At 46.9% G+C, this 15,638-nt stretch overlaps 4 protein-coding genes across 4 annotated transcripts; 1 reads left to right on the top strand and 3 right to left on the bottom strand.

Annotated features, from left to right (window-relative positions):
- Window positions 1-160: 160 nt before the first annotated feature.
- On the bottom strand, window positions 161-1,182 carry BJ212DRAFT_366792 (anaphase-promoting complex subunit Apc11). Its single transcript, XM_041343023.1, has 3 exons — window positions 894-1,182; window positions 624-725; window positions 161-560 (listed from the first exon to the last, which is right to left on the bottom strand). The coding sequence occupies exons 1-3, from the start codon at window positions 1,057-1,059 to the stop codon at window positions 520-522; spliced, it is 309 nt and encodes a 102-aa protein (XP_041191803.1). The 5' UTR covers window positions 1,060-1,182; the 3' UTR covers window positions 161-519.
- Window positions 1,183-6,546: 5,364 nt separating this feature from the next.
- On the top strand, window positions 6,547-8,477 carry BJ212DRAFT_1447607 (phosphatidylserine decarboxylase; the record flags this gene model as incomplete). The annotated part of the gene is made up of 6 exons (XM_041338420.1): window positions 6,547-6,793; window positions 6,849-7,024; window positions 7,079-7,283; window positions 7,366-7,935; window positions 7,988-8,148; window positions 8,205-8,477. 6 exons carry the CDS (start codon window positions 6,547-6,549, stop codon window positions 8,475-8,477), a joined length of 1,632 nt encoding a protein of 543 aa, XP_041191802.1.
- Window positions 8,478-8,511: 34 nt separating this feature from the next.
- BJ212DRAFT_1432348 (OPT oligopeptide transporter protein-domain-containing protein) lies at window positions 8,512-13,254 on the bottom strand. Its single transcript, XM_041337703.1, has 35 exons — window positions 12,906-13,254; window positions 12,830-12,843; window positions 12,386-12,754; window positions 12,292-12,327; window positions 12,185-12,239; window positions 11,899-12,123; window positions 11,823-11,843; window positions 11,716-11,769; window positions 11,646-11,664; window positions 11,578-11,593; window positions 11,489-11,526; window positions 11,408-11,436; window positions 11,311-11,355; window positions 11,240-11,262; window positions 11,159-11,190; window positions 10,987-11,106; window positions 10,914-10,937; window positions 10,832-10,854; window positions 10,657-10,780; window positions 10,492-10,598; window positions 10,368-10,431; window positions 10,294-10,317; window positions 10,184-10,241; window positions 9,983-10,137; window positions 9,905-9,934; window positions 9,809-9,858; window positions 9,706-9,753; window positions 9,508-9,601; window positions 9,338-9,403; window positions 9,250-9,285; window positions 9,166-9,197; window positions 9,056-9,116; window positions 8,982-9,006; window positions 8,894-8,929; window positions 8,512-8,840 (listed from the first exon to the last, which is right to left on the bottom strand). Exons 1-35 carry the CDS (start codon window positions 13,051-13,053, stop codon window positions 8,676-8,678), a joined length of 2,466 nt encoding a protein of 821 aa, XP_041191801.1. The 5' UTR covers window positions 13,054-13,254; the 3' UTR covers window positions 8,512-8,675.
- BJ212DRAFT_1363094 (putative origin recognition complex, subunit 5-like protein) lies at window positions 13,255-15,558 on the bottom strand. The gene is made up of 5 exons (XM_041335973.1): window positions 14,968-15,558; window positions 14,768-14,885; window positions 14,072-14,706; window positions 13,851-14,021; window positions 13,255-13,797 (listed from the first exon to the last, which is right to left on the bottom strand). The coding sequence occupies exons 1-5, from the start codon at window positions 15,490-15,492 to the stop codon at window positions 13,636-13,638; spliced, it is 1,611 nt and encodes a 536-aa protein (XP_041191800.1). The 5' UTR covers window positions 15,493-15,558; the 3' UTR covers window positions 13,255-13,635.
- Window positions 15,559-15,638: the final 80 nt, after the last annotated feature.

Raw genomic sequence — 15,638 nt, 5'->3', positions numbered from 1 at the left:
CTATTACGATCACATGACGCCAGCCAATCTCACGAAATGTATGTATGTATGGTATGATCTAGATATGCAATATCCACGCTCTTCGTCGCACATCTAGAACCTTTTTGTTCATCCTTTCATTTGTTTCAAGTTCAAGCTATTTATGAACAGTGTTCGTTCATGTTCTGGTTTTTCTTTGGTTTTGTATCGTATTTTGTCGTGTGTACGTTAGTGTGTTGGGAGATGGGGATGGAGAATGGCCCTGACGCCTTGTATTAGTATCGTACATCAATCTAAAATATATATTATGGTGCTCAGGGCGGGAATCCTAAATGAAAATGTGTACGGTACATCCGCGTGTATGTCCAGGGGTGAGCCTATGAAGGATCGGGATCACCATCAGCGTTCATGATTGCAATCACGAGTTGCACAATCAAGAATTTTGAGCTGTTAAGTTAATGGTTGATCCGCCTGCAGCTCAACTTCGAAGATTGATCCGGTGCCAACTCAAAGACGGAAGCCGGCTCATACCGCCATCATCTAACTCGCAGCCAACTCGTTCGCTTTTCGCTCAGCCGTGACTACAAATTGCAAATATAACGCATCAGCAAGACTTGACGATATAGATATGGATCATCACGCACCCCAAGCACGTCTATCCATAGGACACTGCTGTTTCGAAGCAGCCGTTCCTAGCCATTTGAGCAAGCAGTGCATATGAAATACGTGGCTGCATTCGCCCCAGACTGTTGTTACAGAGGGTTAGATGGGGGTAGTTGTTAGTTGTCGCGATTCTCTTAAAGGAAAGTAAAGGAAAGTAAGGTAGAAGGGGAAACGTGATAAGTGGAATAAATGCACGATGCACGACTCACGACCAACAACCAAACGCACAAAGGAACAGAACTATCACTCACTCAAAGGACAATCATCCCCCGGCATCTTACACGATGGACAACACCCCTCAAACGGGACGCGACAGATCCCACAGACGTCGCCTTCATCGTCTTGATCGTGGTTTACGTTTCCTGTGTTCCAGCGCCATTGAGCGACGGCGCTCCAGTGTTTGATGTGGACTTTCATTGATTGGTATGCGTTTGCGTGGTGTGTGGTCGATGACGAGTTTGTAGGAGCGCGTTGCGATGAGGAGGGTTTGGGGTTATTTGGTGTTGTGTACGCGTTGTGGGTATTTATAACAAGTCCGTTGTCTTGACTTTCACCTTGAACCACTCATCGCACATATACACATCCTTGAATAACGCTGATCCAGTATTTATGGTGAAGGCATTTGAATCAACTGATTTCTGATCTATAGATACGAAGAGCATCTATATGGGGGAGATTGGACAACTGGTCTACGTCCTGTCTTCATGAAGCTTGATCAATCCTTTTGGACTTGATCAGCATTCTTGAAGGCACGAGGACGCATCTAGGATAGTTCATTACGCAGTGGTGCTCGGGTTTGTATCTCGCTCTGGTATCTAACTTCATGTAACCATCGTGTGCTCTGCTAGCAAGCTTCATGATCAGTGACACGAGCTAGATACAGTCACGCAACTTTGGCTCAGCCTATATCGCCCATTAGCTGCAATGCGCGCCATAGGTTGAATCAAGATCGGATCTGCCCAAGCACCTCTTTTGTGGCGATGGTGACACACTTAGACATGTGTCGTTCAAAAGGTCTGCTGTTGCTTGAAGTTTGTGTTACTTCTGTTTTCCAGCACCATTGCACGATAACGGTCTACTGTTCTCACTGATGTTGGTTTATATGGTACGTGCATGCCGCTGTTATGTATGTATGGCATACATTAATCCTAATCACGCAGGCAGTTATGCACTGTGAAGGGTACGAACTCTGGAAGGAGCTAGAGCGTGGTTTCTCGTGCGAGCATGAAGTCGTTCAAAGGACTTGATTGTACCTTGCGTTCCTGCTTCCGGTATTCAGATCTAGTTGGTTGCAAGTTGCAAGACCCAAACACATGATCTCAGCCTGCTACTTTGTACGAGTGTAGGTTGCTAGTGCTAGCAGTGATGATAACATGATATCGGTTCGTCTAGATCTGACAATCGGTCCTCATATCGATGACACCATCTCACGACACAGCAACCATAAGGTTCGCCTTGCGCTTACTGCACAATAAGTCAATTAAAGGTAGACATCGTCTTAATGTTCTTTGAGGTTGGTCCGAGTTTAACGATCATATTCTAGTACATATGACTTATGAATTCAATTTTTTCTACAACCCGCAACACCTGTGCTGGTATCTTGTAATGATGCCAACGCAAACGAAATCAAGATCAGAGCAACCTCAAGGTGCCAGCTATCTTGCACGTGAATAGTAGTATTGGCTCCTCGCTGATACGAGAACATGCATCGATATGCCAAGAGATGGGTGGCAGGCTACGGTCCGTTATCCGTGGAAAAAGCGCATCACATGTATAATCACATTTTCGACTCGGCATATTTCAGTCTCGACCCACACCAACACCACAGGCCATGTCCTCCGCGACCGTTCCCATCACTCTCAAAGTCTACCTATAGCGCCCACCAATCTGGTGGCCTGTTCATGCCAGCCACACTCTACCACTAATCGTCGATGTTCTTCTCACCAAAGGTCACCCCTCCCTGTCTCGAAGTCGCCATCACGTCCACAACCTGACATCAAGCAGCAGACGCTCAACTCCTGTTCTATCGCTGGTGTTGGTGCCGGTGCCTGCGTGTCCGCTCCTAGATGTGTCGGTGTCGCCGTTTTATGTTTGGTGTGCGATGCTCAGACGTCTGGATTCCTTCAAATCCCCCGACTCCCCAGAGGCGCTGGGTCTCAGCTAAAGAAAGGACGCAGGAACATTCATTAAGTACGCCTCGCATCATTAAGCTACGCATGCACGAACGTGCCTCGCGCACTTTGTAATCATCTTGAATGAATCTTCTGTAAGCTAGTTGGCGTGAGTCAGGTGAGAAGACGAGGATGGGACGTTGAATGAGGCAAGAAGATGAACCGAGGATGGATTGGTAAGGAACTGCGTGTTGCATGAGTTGGCTCTTGCGTGCCCATTTGCCCAAGCAATCATAGGGATGATTGTCATCACACAGAGAAAAGGACCAGTGGTTGGCGCGGGGCAGTAGAGATATCTAGTATATTGATTTAAACATTGTCAGGACCTATAGCTACTTACATGCACTTGGATAAATAGTACGACGACCCAGACTTATATCTCCTTCACAAGGGTCCGTTTCGCAAAACCACATAACTTCAATCAACACCAAGACGAAAATGAGACTGAATATTTCCTGCTGCTCCTGGGAGAGCATTGGACAACCGTTAGCTCCACCGAGCATCTCCCGTGCTATACACCATTGCCAGTCGACATGTGCACGCGCTCCTGGAAAGCGATTGAGGTCATGGCAGTTGCTGCGTCAGAGTCAGTCACGAGCTTAGCGTGAAATTCTCGAACGCCAAGGATCAGGCGTGGTCCTAGCACAAACATCTGCACGACCGTGAAAATCTGAAGGAAGCCATAATAAACCTGAATTTCAGGGGAAAATTGGTTCTATAGAAAAGATGAATCGTGGCGGCATGCAGGGGTCAAAAATTGACATACCAGTCGTGAATGTTGGAGAAAACACAATAAGCTGGAAGCAAGAGATGGCAACAGAGCTGGCACGTCCAATTCTTTAGCGAAAACGGGAACCATATTCACAATATGAGCTCACATCGCAAAGTAAAGCATATGAGTTTTTATCAACACCGCGAAACAGTCCCACATAGCCCCTCCTGTTGAATTTTGTCGGAGTCCACGGAAATGTGTGATAGCAACCCAAACTGCGAGACATAGTGTGAGGACCTCCCACACAGTGGAGAGTATCCAACCAATGGAACCCAGAAGTGCTATATCTTCCGCGTAGCCAACCGAGCACTGATAAGTGCCGGAGAGTATGAGTTGCTCTGGTATTCATCAATGAGCCCCATGTACATTTTTTGTCATCCACAATTAAGCGTACCCCCTGAAGCATTAGTCGACATCATTATGGCTCCCACTCCATTGAAAATTTCAATAGCCAAGAATGTGACAGTGAGAAGTATCAGGATCTTTCTGGATCGTTGATACATGGCATACAACCGAGTGATCATGATGACTAGCGGCATGTTTGAGTCAAGTCAATATCACTGAGGTCTCACGAGTGCCAAGCTCACCCCACAGCATTGTATATGCCAACATACCTATCCAACTCCATACAACATACACAATCCAACCTGACGAATGCCGTTAGTGATCAGTCTCGGGTATCACACACTCCAAACAGACTCACATCTGTGGCAATATGGCGTGGCAGTCATTAGTGAACCAAGAAGTCAGGAAAGGACCACACCCACTCCTACAGGGCACCACGGTTAATCGGACGGGAATAGCAAGCATCTAGGCAGAAAGCTCACTGTATCTGTCAGCGAGATGGTCGGAACACTGACTATATGCCGTTAGTCAGAAGAAGCAAAGACAGAGAATATACTAAGAAGACGTACTCAGCATGTACAGGCTGATTATAAGAGATAGACGATTAGCACAGTGCCAATTGTTTAGCCTTCTGAACATACCCAGCATATAAGATTCCAATGTAGCGCACCTAGGATGCTTTCAAGTCAGTACTACATGACAACCATGACAGACAAGTGAAGCCACATACACTTAGATACAGAACTGTCATTAGGGACCAGTGTTGCCTCTGGAATTAAGCGTATTTTCGCGTGGGTTCTTCTAACATGAGACTACTTACCCAGATCAATTCGACCTAGAAAACCATTCTTAGCAAGCTGACCGCTCTAGTTATAGCATTGACATACCTCTTGTCCGAATGTAAGTGCTGAAAATATTTGTAAGATATCAGCAGTTCTTTAATCTTATCATGCTCACCCCAATCATACGCGATTCCAACAGAGGCGGCAACTGTGAAACCATAGCCAAGGTTAGATTGAGACATCAGCCTCAACATCCGACTGCTCTCCACGAACCTACAAAATAGCTGGAAAAACGATATGCATCGATGGTCGGCCACCAAATGGGGTCGTCTGAGACTATAGTCATATTGGTTGAAGTTCGGAGAATGGGGGTGTGGGTGAGAGGTGAATTTGATAGACGTATGGCGATGGCATATATACCCCCAGTGACCTAGTGCTTAAATCACCAAAATGAGATTAAAGATTGAATGATCAAACTGGGTAAAATCAATCCAGAGGCTCGTTGTAAATGCCGATCGTGAGTCATTTGCACAGGCAGAACACAGCTGTGACAGCAGAACACCTGAATCAAACGTAAATGATATGGTGCGCGCCACTTATTAGTCACCGCCACTGCACCCGTAAATTTAGCCTATGGTATTTTATGCTGAGACAACGTCTTTTTGAGTTCTGTATCGATCCTCAAGAGGGATTTCTTATCAGATAAATGCTTCCATGGTTTCATCCAGACCGAGAAGCTTTTAGATTTTGGCCTTGTCTGGTGTAAAATCGGCTAATTAGCTTTAATGAGTTGGCTGGAGTTGCCATTCACGCTGAGAATCCCTGCGCAAAGTGTTTATCTGGCCTCTGCACAAAACTTGTAGTGGTGACTAAGTGACGCGCACCATGGTGGGCATGCCAGGCCAGACCAAAAATAAACCATAAAAGTAGGGGAGATCCACAGACACTCTACTTCTCATGCTTGGGCCATCTGTCGCCTCGTGTGCAGTTATATCATATGGTTACCAACAATGATGAGTACGGAATCTTCGATGAATCGATCTACATCGTGGAGTTGGCGCGATGCCGAAAGGGCATCAGTTTGCACAGCCAGAGATAGCCTAATTGATATACAGTGAAAATACAATTGATATCCCCTTCTTTTAGATCCGAACAGCCATGGGAGAGGACTGTAATATTGAGCTGGCGCGCTGATATGACTGCATGAAGCCTGATTTACTGTTCCTCAAGCTGTACAGGCTGATTTCGTCAAACTTAATTGACGAGCCTCGGCAGGAGAGAAGACGACAACGACAAAATAAAAGACCAATGCCAACAGATAAAAGAGTGCGTGTTGCTTATACAGATTCATGACAGACACTGTACAATGAATCCCTCCCCCACTACTATGGCCTGGGAGTCGGGAATTCATTCAGTTGGATTCATCTGCATCAGTCATCGCATGATTGACCTCACGGTGCTCGGTTAAGGCCGTTGGTTCATGTTGTGTGTGGGCAATTTGAAGAAATAAGCTAGAAACCGTTAAAACATGTCGCTGTGTGCATAAAATGGGGTTGGCCTATAGTCGTGAGTCAACAGTTAATATTTAATCCACATTTCTGGCGTAAGCGCTGAAGATATGGTACCGTGTGTCAAGGTCGCGTCAAAGTAATATCGCTTAACGCCATTTGTTTGGCGTTGTTAGAATCCAAAGCTTTTGCCTTGTGTGTCCTGTTGCCGAAGGGAGTCGTGTGGCCGTTGGTGCCCGTTCAAAAAGTTTTCAAGTACTCATAGCGGCCTGCACTGGAAGAGTCACTTCTCAATCGCGAACTGTGAACTGCATCCACCACCTGCAATGTTCTATAAAGCCATCGTGAAGGGGAAGAGACCCCTTCAGGCGGCGTCTCATGCTATCACGTCTACTGCGAACAGCTCTTCTGCCCTTTTTTCACGCGTCTTTGTGAAGCGTAGAATTAGTCTATCGGGAACTGTGCGTACACTCAAGCAGGGTGCATTGAGACGATCGCTTTCGACTAGAAGCAGCATTCCTCCAGAGACTACACCACCGCCATTGCCAAGCTCGCATGGCGTTCCGCTCTACAGTATGCCCTTTCGTGAATAAGAGAGCATATGCATATCTGACCTTGCTGAATGTAGGACGTATTATGTTGGCGTGGACGAAAACTCCAACAAAATGGTACCCGCTTCCCTTGGCCGTTGGGGCCATCCTCCTCGTCGTCATCCAATACCGCAAGAAAGTAGCACGTGCAGAGAATGAGGTTCATGTTGATGATGAAGGTCGTGAGATCATCAAACTCAAAGGTCCATGGCATGTGCGTGTCACCGATTAGTTATTGAACCACGTTTGTTAAACTGGTCTCGTGCAGGTCCACGTAATAGGCGCTCTTCCTCTCCGAAACATGTCGCGCATCTGGGGTTACATGAACTCACTCGAGCTGCCAGTTTGGATACGGCCCTACGGCTTCCGGCTCTATGCATACGTTTTTGGTTGCAACCTTGAGGAAATTGACCCTGATGATCTAACGCAATATGCCAGCCTTGGTCAGTTTTTCTACCGGAAGCTCAAACCTGGTGCCAGGCCCATAGACAACGCTATCCTCGTAAGAGTCTAACTTTATTCGAGAACTTCTATCTCAACTATATTACAGGTCAGTCCCGCCGACGGCACCGGTTTTACATCTCGGAACTATCGAGAATCTTCGAGTGGAGCAAGTCAAGGGAATCACCTACTCATTGGATGCTCTCCTCGGTGTGGATCGTTCAGATCCAGAAAGCCCAACTTCGACGGTAATCGAATTCCCAGACCGAGAAATGTCTCACGTGACAGACCAAGAATTTGCTAATGTGAATGGCATCGAGTATAGCTTAGGACAACTCTTGGGTGCATCCACACCTTCCACTCCGGGTTCCGTGACACCTCCAACCCCCAGAACTCAGTCCGCCTCTGAGGTAGAATCATCTTCCATGCCGAAGAAATTTGGCGAGCAGATTGACGCGTCTGTGGAGCATTCAGGGTCCCTCCAAGAAACTATCGCGCATGATGCCTCCGTCGCTCGCGAAATGGGCCTCAGACCTTCGATTGAGCGAAAGAGAAGCACTTCGGGGACAAGCGTTAAAGAAGGCAATGCACTTTACTTCACTGTCATCTACCTCGCTCCGGGCGATTATCACCGGTTCCACAGCCCCACCGCTTGGGTAGTGGAGAAACGGCGCCACTTCGTTGGTATGTCCTCATGTACATGCTTCGCGTACTGCTAATGGCATGTGACTTCAAGGTGAACTCTTCTCCGTTTCCCCGTGGATGGCAAAGCGGTTGCAAAACCTCTTCGTCCTGAATGAGAGAGTCACCCTTCTCGGTCGGTGGAAATTCGGTTTCTTTGGAATGATCCCCGTTGGCGCCACTAACGTAGGCAGCATCAAGATTAACTTTGACACCGTATGTATTATTCCATTGGTATAGAAGTGTCCTTTATGCTGATATCGCACTCACAGGCTCTTCGCACCAACGTCCGAGGCAGACCCCCTCCTCCCGGAACTTATAACGAGGCCGTCTACTCAGCAGCGTCCCCGATCCTCAACGGCCAACCGTTGACCGCCGGTGAAGAGATGGGCGGATTCTGCTTGGGAAGCACCATCGTGTTGGTTTTCGAAGCCCCAAAGACGTTCGAGTTCACGCTTAAAGCTGGGCAGAAAGTCAAGGTTGGAAACCGCATCGGTGGCATGCCCAATGATTCTGTGGCGGTTCGCAAAGTGAAGATCGACTAGACGTTCCCGAATGCACCCCGCATTGCGGTCCCTTGCCGCAGACGATCTACCTTAACGCATCTTATGACAATGATGAACGTTCATAATACCCTCGCATAAATCACCCGCCCGCTGAAGGCGATAGTTGCAACGATGTGTCATTATGCAGGAACGCAGTACAAGTCCATGTTATACCAATACAACAAGATAAGTCTACATTTAAAGCACGGAAGATACAATGGCTACCAAGATCCCATACTGGGGCTGAGTTTGCTCATCAACGAAACAGAAGTGATCAGTTGACAAGTCAACGTACCCGAATGTTTCTGAGCCCTGTAGCTGGCGAACCGGAGTACCCATACCATCAGCAGTTTTATCAAATACCTTGATAGTGAACGCATTAGTCGTTTGAGCTGGTAGTTCAATGAAGAGCCTACCGTGTTACCCCACCAACGTTGCAAGCTCTCCCCAATCTAGTGAAATTGTTTGGACGCTTTGTTAGCAAGTGTAGCAATTTTTACTTACCGACCCATTTGCCGGATATTGCAATCTATCCAGGTCGGTGAATGACAATTAGAATTGTGATCAAGTGAACTTACACGAAAAATATGAAGATTACAGAAACAGCTAGCCCAGCATCCAGCGCCGCAGACAAGACATCTGCGTAACTCTCGTCATGTGGCGCGAGTACTGTCGTGAATCCACTTACAATTGTATTTTGTCCACCATGCAAAATTGCGCCTGTAAAACTACATCAGAAGGCGCTGCAGATGGCTTCAAACGGGAAACAAACCTTCGTATAACATACTGGAAGATGAAACCTACAAGCCTGCGGTGTATCAGTAAGTCAATGCACCATATGACAACCACTGCGCACGTACGCCCACGGTACATAATTGAGCGCAGAAGCTGGGGGGATCTTGTTGGTACCGTTAAATATTAGTGGGCTATGGTGTACGATGTCATGCTGTCCGAAGGAATGATACCGTGGAACTTACAAACTAGTCAAAGTGTAAACCAGTCAGCAATTGTGATTGAGATAATGACCTACTTCATGTATCGTATAAAACTGTTTGGATACCGCTTCATCGCCAGCCAACCTATGATAGGGCTCACTGCTCCTATGATGAAGAATACTAATACGGCTAGAAGTATGTCTGTAGCGTTTCTGCTGTCAAGCTAGCAAGGGGGACATACAACTGCAAGAGGAAATTCAGTCCTAATGGGATTAAGGGTAGAGTGGCAACTTACTGATATAATTGCCCGGAACTAAACAAACGTTGTGGGCCGATTACACCTGTCCGTCAGAGTAAATTCATCCTTTCCCCGATGCATCAATCTAATGAACGCACCCCAGAAGATGGATGCAGTGCCAAATACTTCCGTGTTAGGACAGGTAAAACTACGCGATGTTGAGTATAGATGTCATACTGAACATTCGAACATACCCGTCTTTTTGAGTGCTACTACATATGTCTCTGCAAGGGGCTCAGCCTCACCAAGCGGTCACCAACATTGACGCTTACGGTATGGTAGAGAACATCCACGATTGAACGCCCAATTGCGTGGTTCCAGCGACTATCGCAGCCACAATCTGGCACCAGAACATTTTTCGAGGAGGGATTTTCATGTAGTGACCGAGTTTGAAGTCGGACGTAAATGTCAGGGCTTGATACATAGTCTACGAGAGTTAATACACCAAAAGAACTGGAGGATGCGCGACACACAATATAGCCGAAGGTCTTGAACAGCATCATTGCTACCGGTTTGCCAGGTAGCGAATATCTGGATAGCAAGCTGTCAGATCCATTGATGCCATGAGCAAGCGTAGACTGACCCGATGATCAGCTCTGTAATTACGCTAGGATATGTCTGAGTTATGAAAGATTCCATCTATATCACGTGACGCACTTCAACCCAATTTGCTGATTGGTGATTGCCTGTATCATACCGCATGGAATCACATAGGTAAATGCTAATGGGCATATGGACGTTCATATAACAACACTTTCACACAGACATCTTGACGACTCACCGATCAAGAGCGCTATGACAAAAGCCCAAACTGGCATCTCTGTAGGCCAAATCTCGATGCTGACGACACCCAATGCAAACATGAAAGCGAATAAGGACATGTACCACCTGGGGTGGGAATTGTATTAAGTTAGAATCCCTGTGTGAGAAGAATTTTTTGACATACCATTCGGGAACTTGTGGGTATCGACTCATAAGGCGAGCATGAATGTCTGCTTGTTCCTCCAGTGACCGTCGCGCTTGATACCAAATTTGCTTCCGAAAATGAATAAAGCAATGGACGATAGTCGCTAAGATATTTCTGTCAATCTGTGTCATAGCTATAGTGCATACTTCCTTACCCGTAATGGAGGCAAACGAGAGACTAATGAAAAGGGGTTTTCTCAACAGAAGCTAAGGTCGATCGCCAATTAGTGAACTTACCTGTAAGACATCACGAACGCCGTTCTGTTATCGAAGTGGGTATATGACTGGAGCTGAGAGCGTGATCACTTACGGAATAAATATTGGACTGTACTCCTGGTATGCTGTCGCGTTGAAAGTGCTTTCTGAAGTCAATATCCGAGCGACATTGTATGTGTTCTGTGTGTTGTCGAAGGAGGTCCTTGACGAAATACTAGCAAGGATTGAGCTGACGTCATGTAGGGAGAGACATTGATTAGACGAACGGCATGTATAGAGAATACCAGGTATTTTTAAACTGCGAAGGAGTCAATTCGTCGGTCGTGAAATCTTTGAGGATCACTGACGTATAATATAGGTGTTATTATCCCTAGGATAATGGTTTAATACTGAGTTCAAATAAATACCTCAGACTCACAATAGAAAACTACAAAGCCAATAATAACGTTCGCCGTTGCCCACCCTAATGTTGACCAGAATTAGACTGAACATTGAAGAGATACTAGGAGGCTCACAAGGCACGGCTAGTGGTGACCCATTGTATCTGGACAACCAAGCTTAGAACGACAATAAAGTAGGAACGACCAAAAGCATACGCAATTTGGGCCCAGTCGAATGTTACCACGGACATTCCCTGATTCAAAATCCTAAGATCATGATAGGGGTCAAATAAACATCAACCTACCATGCCGTGGACGTAGCTAGTTTTCTCAGCGCATGGTACATGATTCTTTAGCGAACAAAAAGACGTACCCAAAGAGCTGTGAAACGACTAGGGGTTCTGCGTGAGTAGCATATCGTGGATCAGTGTCTCGGGACTCACCAGGATCGTCAGGCCAAATCCATGTTACCCAAGAAAACCACGAAAGGGCCTGGACTGTGCAAAAAAAATTGGCAAAACAAGGTCGCTATAGGGAATATATGCCTTACACAAATAACCAGGGAAGAAGTCTAGTACATCAAAAAGTTAAATTAGACAAGAATGGGAGCTGGGGAAAATTCATACACCACAAGAATGCGCTTGTGAAAACATAGACGAAGAAGCGTTCTCGGCTTAAGCCGCCTAATCGTCCAATACCCGCATACTGCTCGGAGTGAAGAGTATTAAAGAGTGCGCAACTGACGAGAGTCGCGGGCCATATCATGCTTGGAGGCGACACAAGAAACCGTCGTGTAATTCCCCCAGTGGAGAAGCCAATTAATTGCGTCGATATCACCAAAAACCACTGATCTGATGAGGAACAGTTCATGAGCATGCGCTCAATCTTGATAAGGCGGCATGGAAGACGAACAACTGAAACTGAATTTCTGATTATAGAAAACTCTTTGCACGGCAATAATGTCTGTCTAATTTTGGTGCTTTGAATGCATGCTTTGTGATACTTCGGGAAGAACTTACTGCATAAGCAGATGTCGCGCCCACCGAAGCCATGATCTATTGTGGGCAGATAGTGATAAAACAAGGCCAATAGGGATTTAAAGGGAGGACCCACTGTTATCAGCACGTGCTCCTTGATAGTGAAAGGACCAGGATTTAGTGAAATCCCCAAGATTTTTTTTCGAGGAAGATAGGCAGCACAAAAGCGGCCTATTGGAAACGAGAGTAGCTGAGCGACTATGCCAGTAATGGGCACGCTGGGATAGCGGAAGAAGAAAAACTGGTTGACGCCAGGCATGATAATTGCCCAGGTTAAGCCTATAACCCATGTACGAAGCGTTGTTGCATGTATGGACGGATCGTCTGTGTTTGCGACAGCGGATCGAACCTCTGGATAGGGCGACTCATCGTCAAATTCTATGCTGCGCGAAGGGTCGAGGTTCGGGTCGTCAAAGTCCGCACTATCATTGATGGAACTCCGAGCCTGTGCAGTCACGGTAAGGTATTTCATTTCAAATTCATGAAGGATGACTGCATAGCGCGCGAAAGGCAGACGTACAGTGAATGCAGAAGCTGAGAGCTCCGTTCGACTTCATAAATATGATCAATAAGGTGTAGTCACATAGCAAACTCACTCGAGCTAAGAGGTTGCACGTGGTCGTCAACCTGTTGATCCTCAGTAACCTCACTCTCGACTAGGTCGGCAGAGTTCTCGGGATTAAACTTTGAGTCGCGTAGTTGCAAAGGGAATGACGGGGATTCAGAGAAGAACTCTGTGGGCATCGTCAAAGGTATGCAGGAGATGGAGAAGAGCGTTTGTTCGATGCAGGCTTGAGAGTTTTCGCACTGGCGGTGTAATTATGGAATTCATTGATAGCATTGGCTACGAGTCTTTATCGGTGGTATTACCTATGCGATTCGGCTCCAGATTCTAGTCGAATCTTCCCACATGGAAAGCACGGGTCGAAAGCTCGAAGCGGGCGGCCGCAAGTGAAGGTATCTGATCATTGAGGTAGCAACAGTCTTACTATACATTCTATTGACTACTGGTACTCGCCAAGTACAACACAAATAAAAGCAATAATACCGATGTGTTGTGATTTCCTTGTGAACAAAATGGCCCTGAGAATCTAGCCAAACCAAGTAGGTGTGCCAGACTCAGATCGATTGCCAGCTCATACCATCATGATCGACCAAAACGAGTTGACGCACTATGTAGGACCTACATTTGTGCCAGTATCCCAGTACCACCAACCCTGGAGATCGCACCATTAGCTGATATCTCTGACTCCCACAAGGTAAACGCTTTGTGGCACGCATTATGACATGTACGGAAGAATGTCCAGTGGCCATGCTGTCGAAGCACTACACCGGGTCCCACATGAGATCGTTTAGCGGTACCTGCAAATCCTTGGCAAGCGCCCCTGCTACCCAAAATGAAATTCCACATTTATACATAGGCGGTCCCTCTAGTTTCTCGACAGCAGTCGTGCGATGTAGGGCACGCATGGACGTAAGCTCAGTGATCTTGGGAATGTAGGGTCAGACGGGATTGACACGGGACAAGGAGTGGCGCTTACAGCGGCGTAAATGTGCACACGCCCCAATTCCATGTCGGTGTACTCCCCTGGAAGCTCAAACCAAGGTTCGTGAGGCCGGTTCTCAACATCGTTCTCCTCCAAGAGAGCGCCAAGAATTGCGAGAAGTCTATCCAGTGGGAATACTACAGGGCCAAGTAGTCTTTGTGAAACCTTTGATTTGCCTTTGAATTACATACAGTGTGAAATGAATATGAATGTACCTTTGCAACAGTTGTCTGCGCCCCAGCCTTCTTTGGCGACGCAGATTTCCGACGTCGCCTTTTCTGCTTATCTGCACCACGACCAAACATTCGCACGTCACTCTTGGCAGGATTTGTCGAAGCGAGGAACGCCGCAAGCAAGATGAACTTGGACATTCGCGGTAGGTGGTCAACGATGATGCTCCCTTCCGTATTTGTTTGACATTGTGCCTCTTCTGATGCTTGCATGTCAGGGTCGTTGGCTAACGCCCAGTCCGTAGCATTGGTCAAGCGTGGATAGAGTACATCGAGTGCTGTCGTCAGAGAAGGGGTGAAGAATTTGAGCAGTCTCATGCGGCCGTCGGAAGCAGGGAGTGTCAGTTCAGTACATGTTCCGTCTGGGTCTGGGTCCCCGTCTCCATGAGCATCACTTTGCTCCCGCAGCACAGGCTTAACAAACCCAGGCCAACGTGCAGCGGCAATATACTGCAGTTCCTGGATATCGGTTGTGTAAAGAGAGCAGACATTGTAGACGTGTTCCACATATTGTTCGTACAACGGCAGCAATGATGGATGGTACGTCTTATCCTGCTTGTCTGCACGTGCATGTGTTATGGACGCGGAACGAAACTCAAAAAGAAGGCTATCAACTGTATCTGAAAGGATGCCAATGACCCTGAGATCACACTAATTGGATACAAATGATTGGATACTTACCCTGTTTGCTTGGGGGGTCGATATCGATGAAATAGGGATCTGGGGATGCACCAAGAGGTGGCTTAATATCTTCCCATCGCGCAGAGGACAGTAAGATAGTCGTTATCTTCACCTGTGACTGTAAGCACATATTGTCAGTCAATGTTCGTCCTTGGAATGTGAGACGCACGGTTTGGTAAAAATGAGACCAGACCACTCACCAATTCTGCGAGACGTGTGAGAGGAACAATAAGGTCCGGGAGGTTGTCCTTCAGCCTTTCGGCTCTCTCGATAAGGAGCACCATCCTCGGTTCCTCATCTGCAGTTCTACCACTTCCTTTAGCCGTTCCTCCCCAGGATTTGTTGCGTAGATTCCGGAGTCCATGTAAAAAGCTATCGATACTGTCGTTGTATCTTTTCCCATCCTCACCAGGCCAATTTTGACATCCATTCTCCCAGGTCACTTCCCATCCTGCGAGCGCGTTGAGTACAGTATCATACAACAACCGCGCTGTAAAGCAAGCGGTTGCGTTTATGTGCGCAAAATGTGTAGGAGAACAGTCTCCACTGTTGCGGTAAATCTGATTAAGCAATGAGGCTGTGATGCGCGGATTGTGGCGGTCGGTAATGTACAAGAACGGAAGGACAAAGGATAATGTAACACTCGTGATATGTGAGGTGAACTTTTCATAGCCAGGAAATTGTTCAGTGAGCCGAGACAGTGAGTTGGTTTCATCTAAGGCCATTGCTATGCAATGAACACTCTGGGAGACGTCCTTCGGTAAATGATGGTTGTTTGATCTTGTTGAATTCAAAGGCTGCTGACATGACCGGCAACCTACCGGCTATCTACCCAAGTCGAACCAGCCTGTCTGACAATTCTCACATGCAC

This window comes from Suillus subaureus, assembly GCF_016647635.1.
Source record: "Suillus subaureus strain MN1 chromosome Unknown BJ212scaffold_21, whole genome shotgun sequence".
NCBI classification, from domain to species: Eukaryota; Fungi; Basidiomycota; class Agaricomycetes; order Boletales; family Suillaceae; genus Suillus; species Suillus subaureus.
The sequence above is the reverse complement of the archived record's forward strand: the minus strand, read 5'-3'. Positions and strand labels throughout refer to the sequence as shown.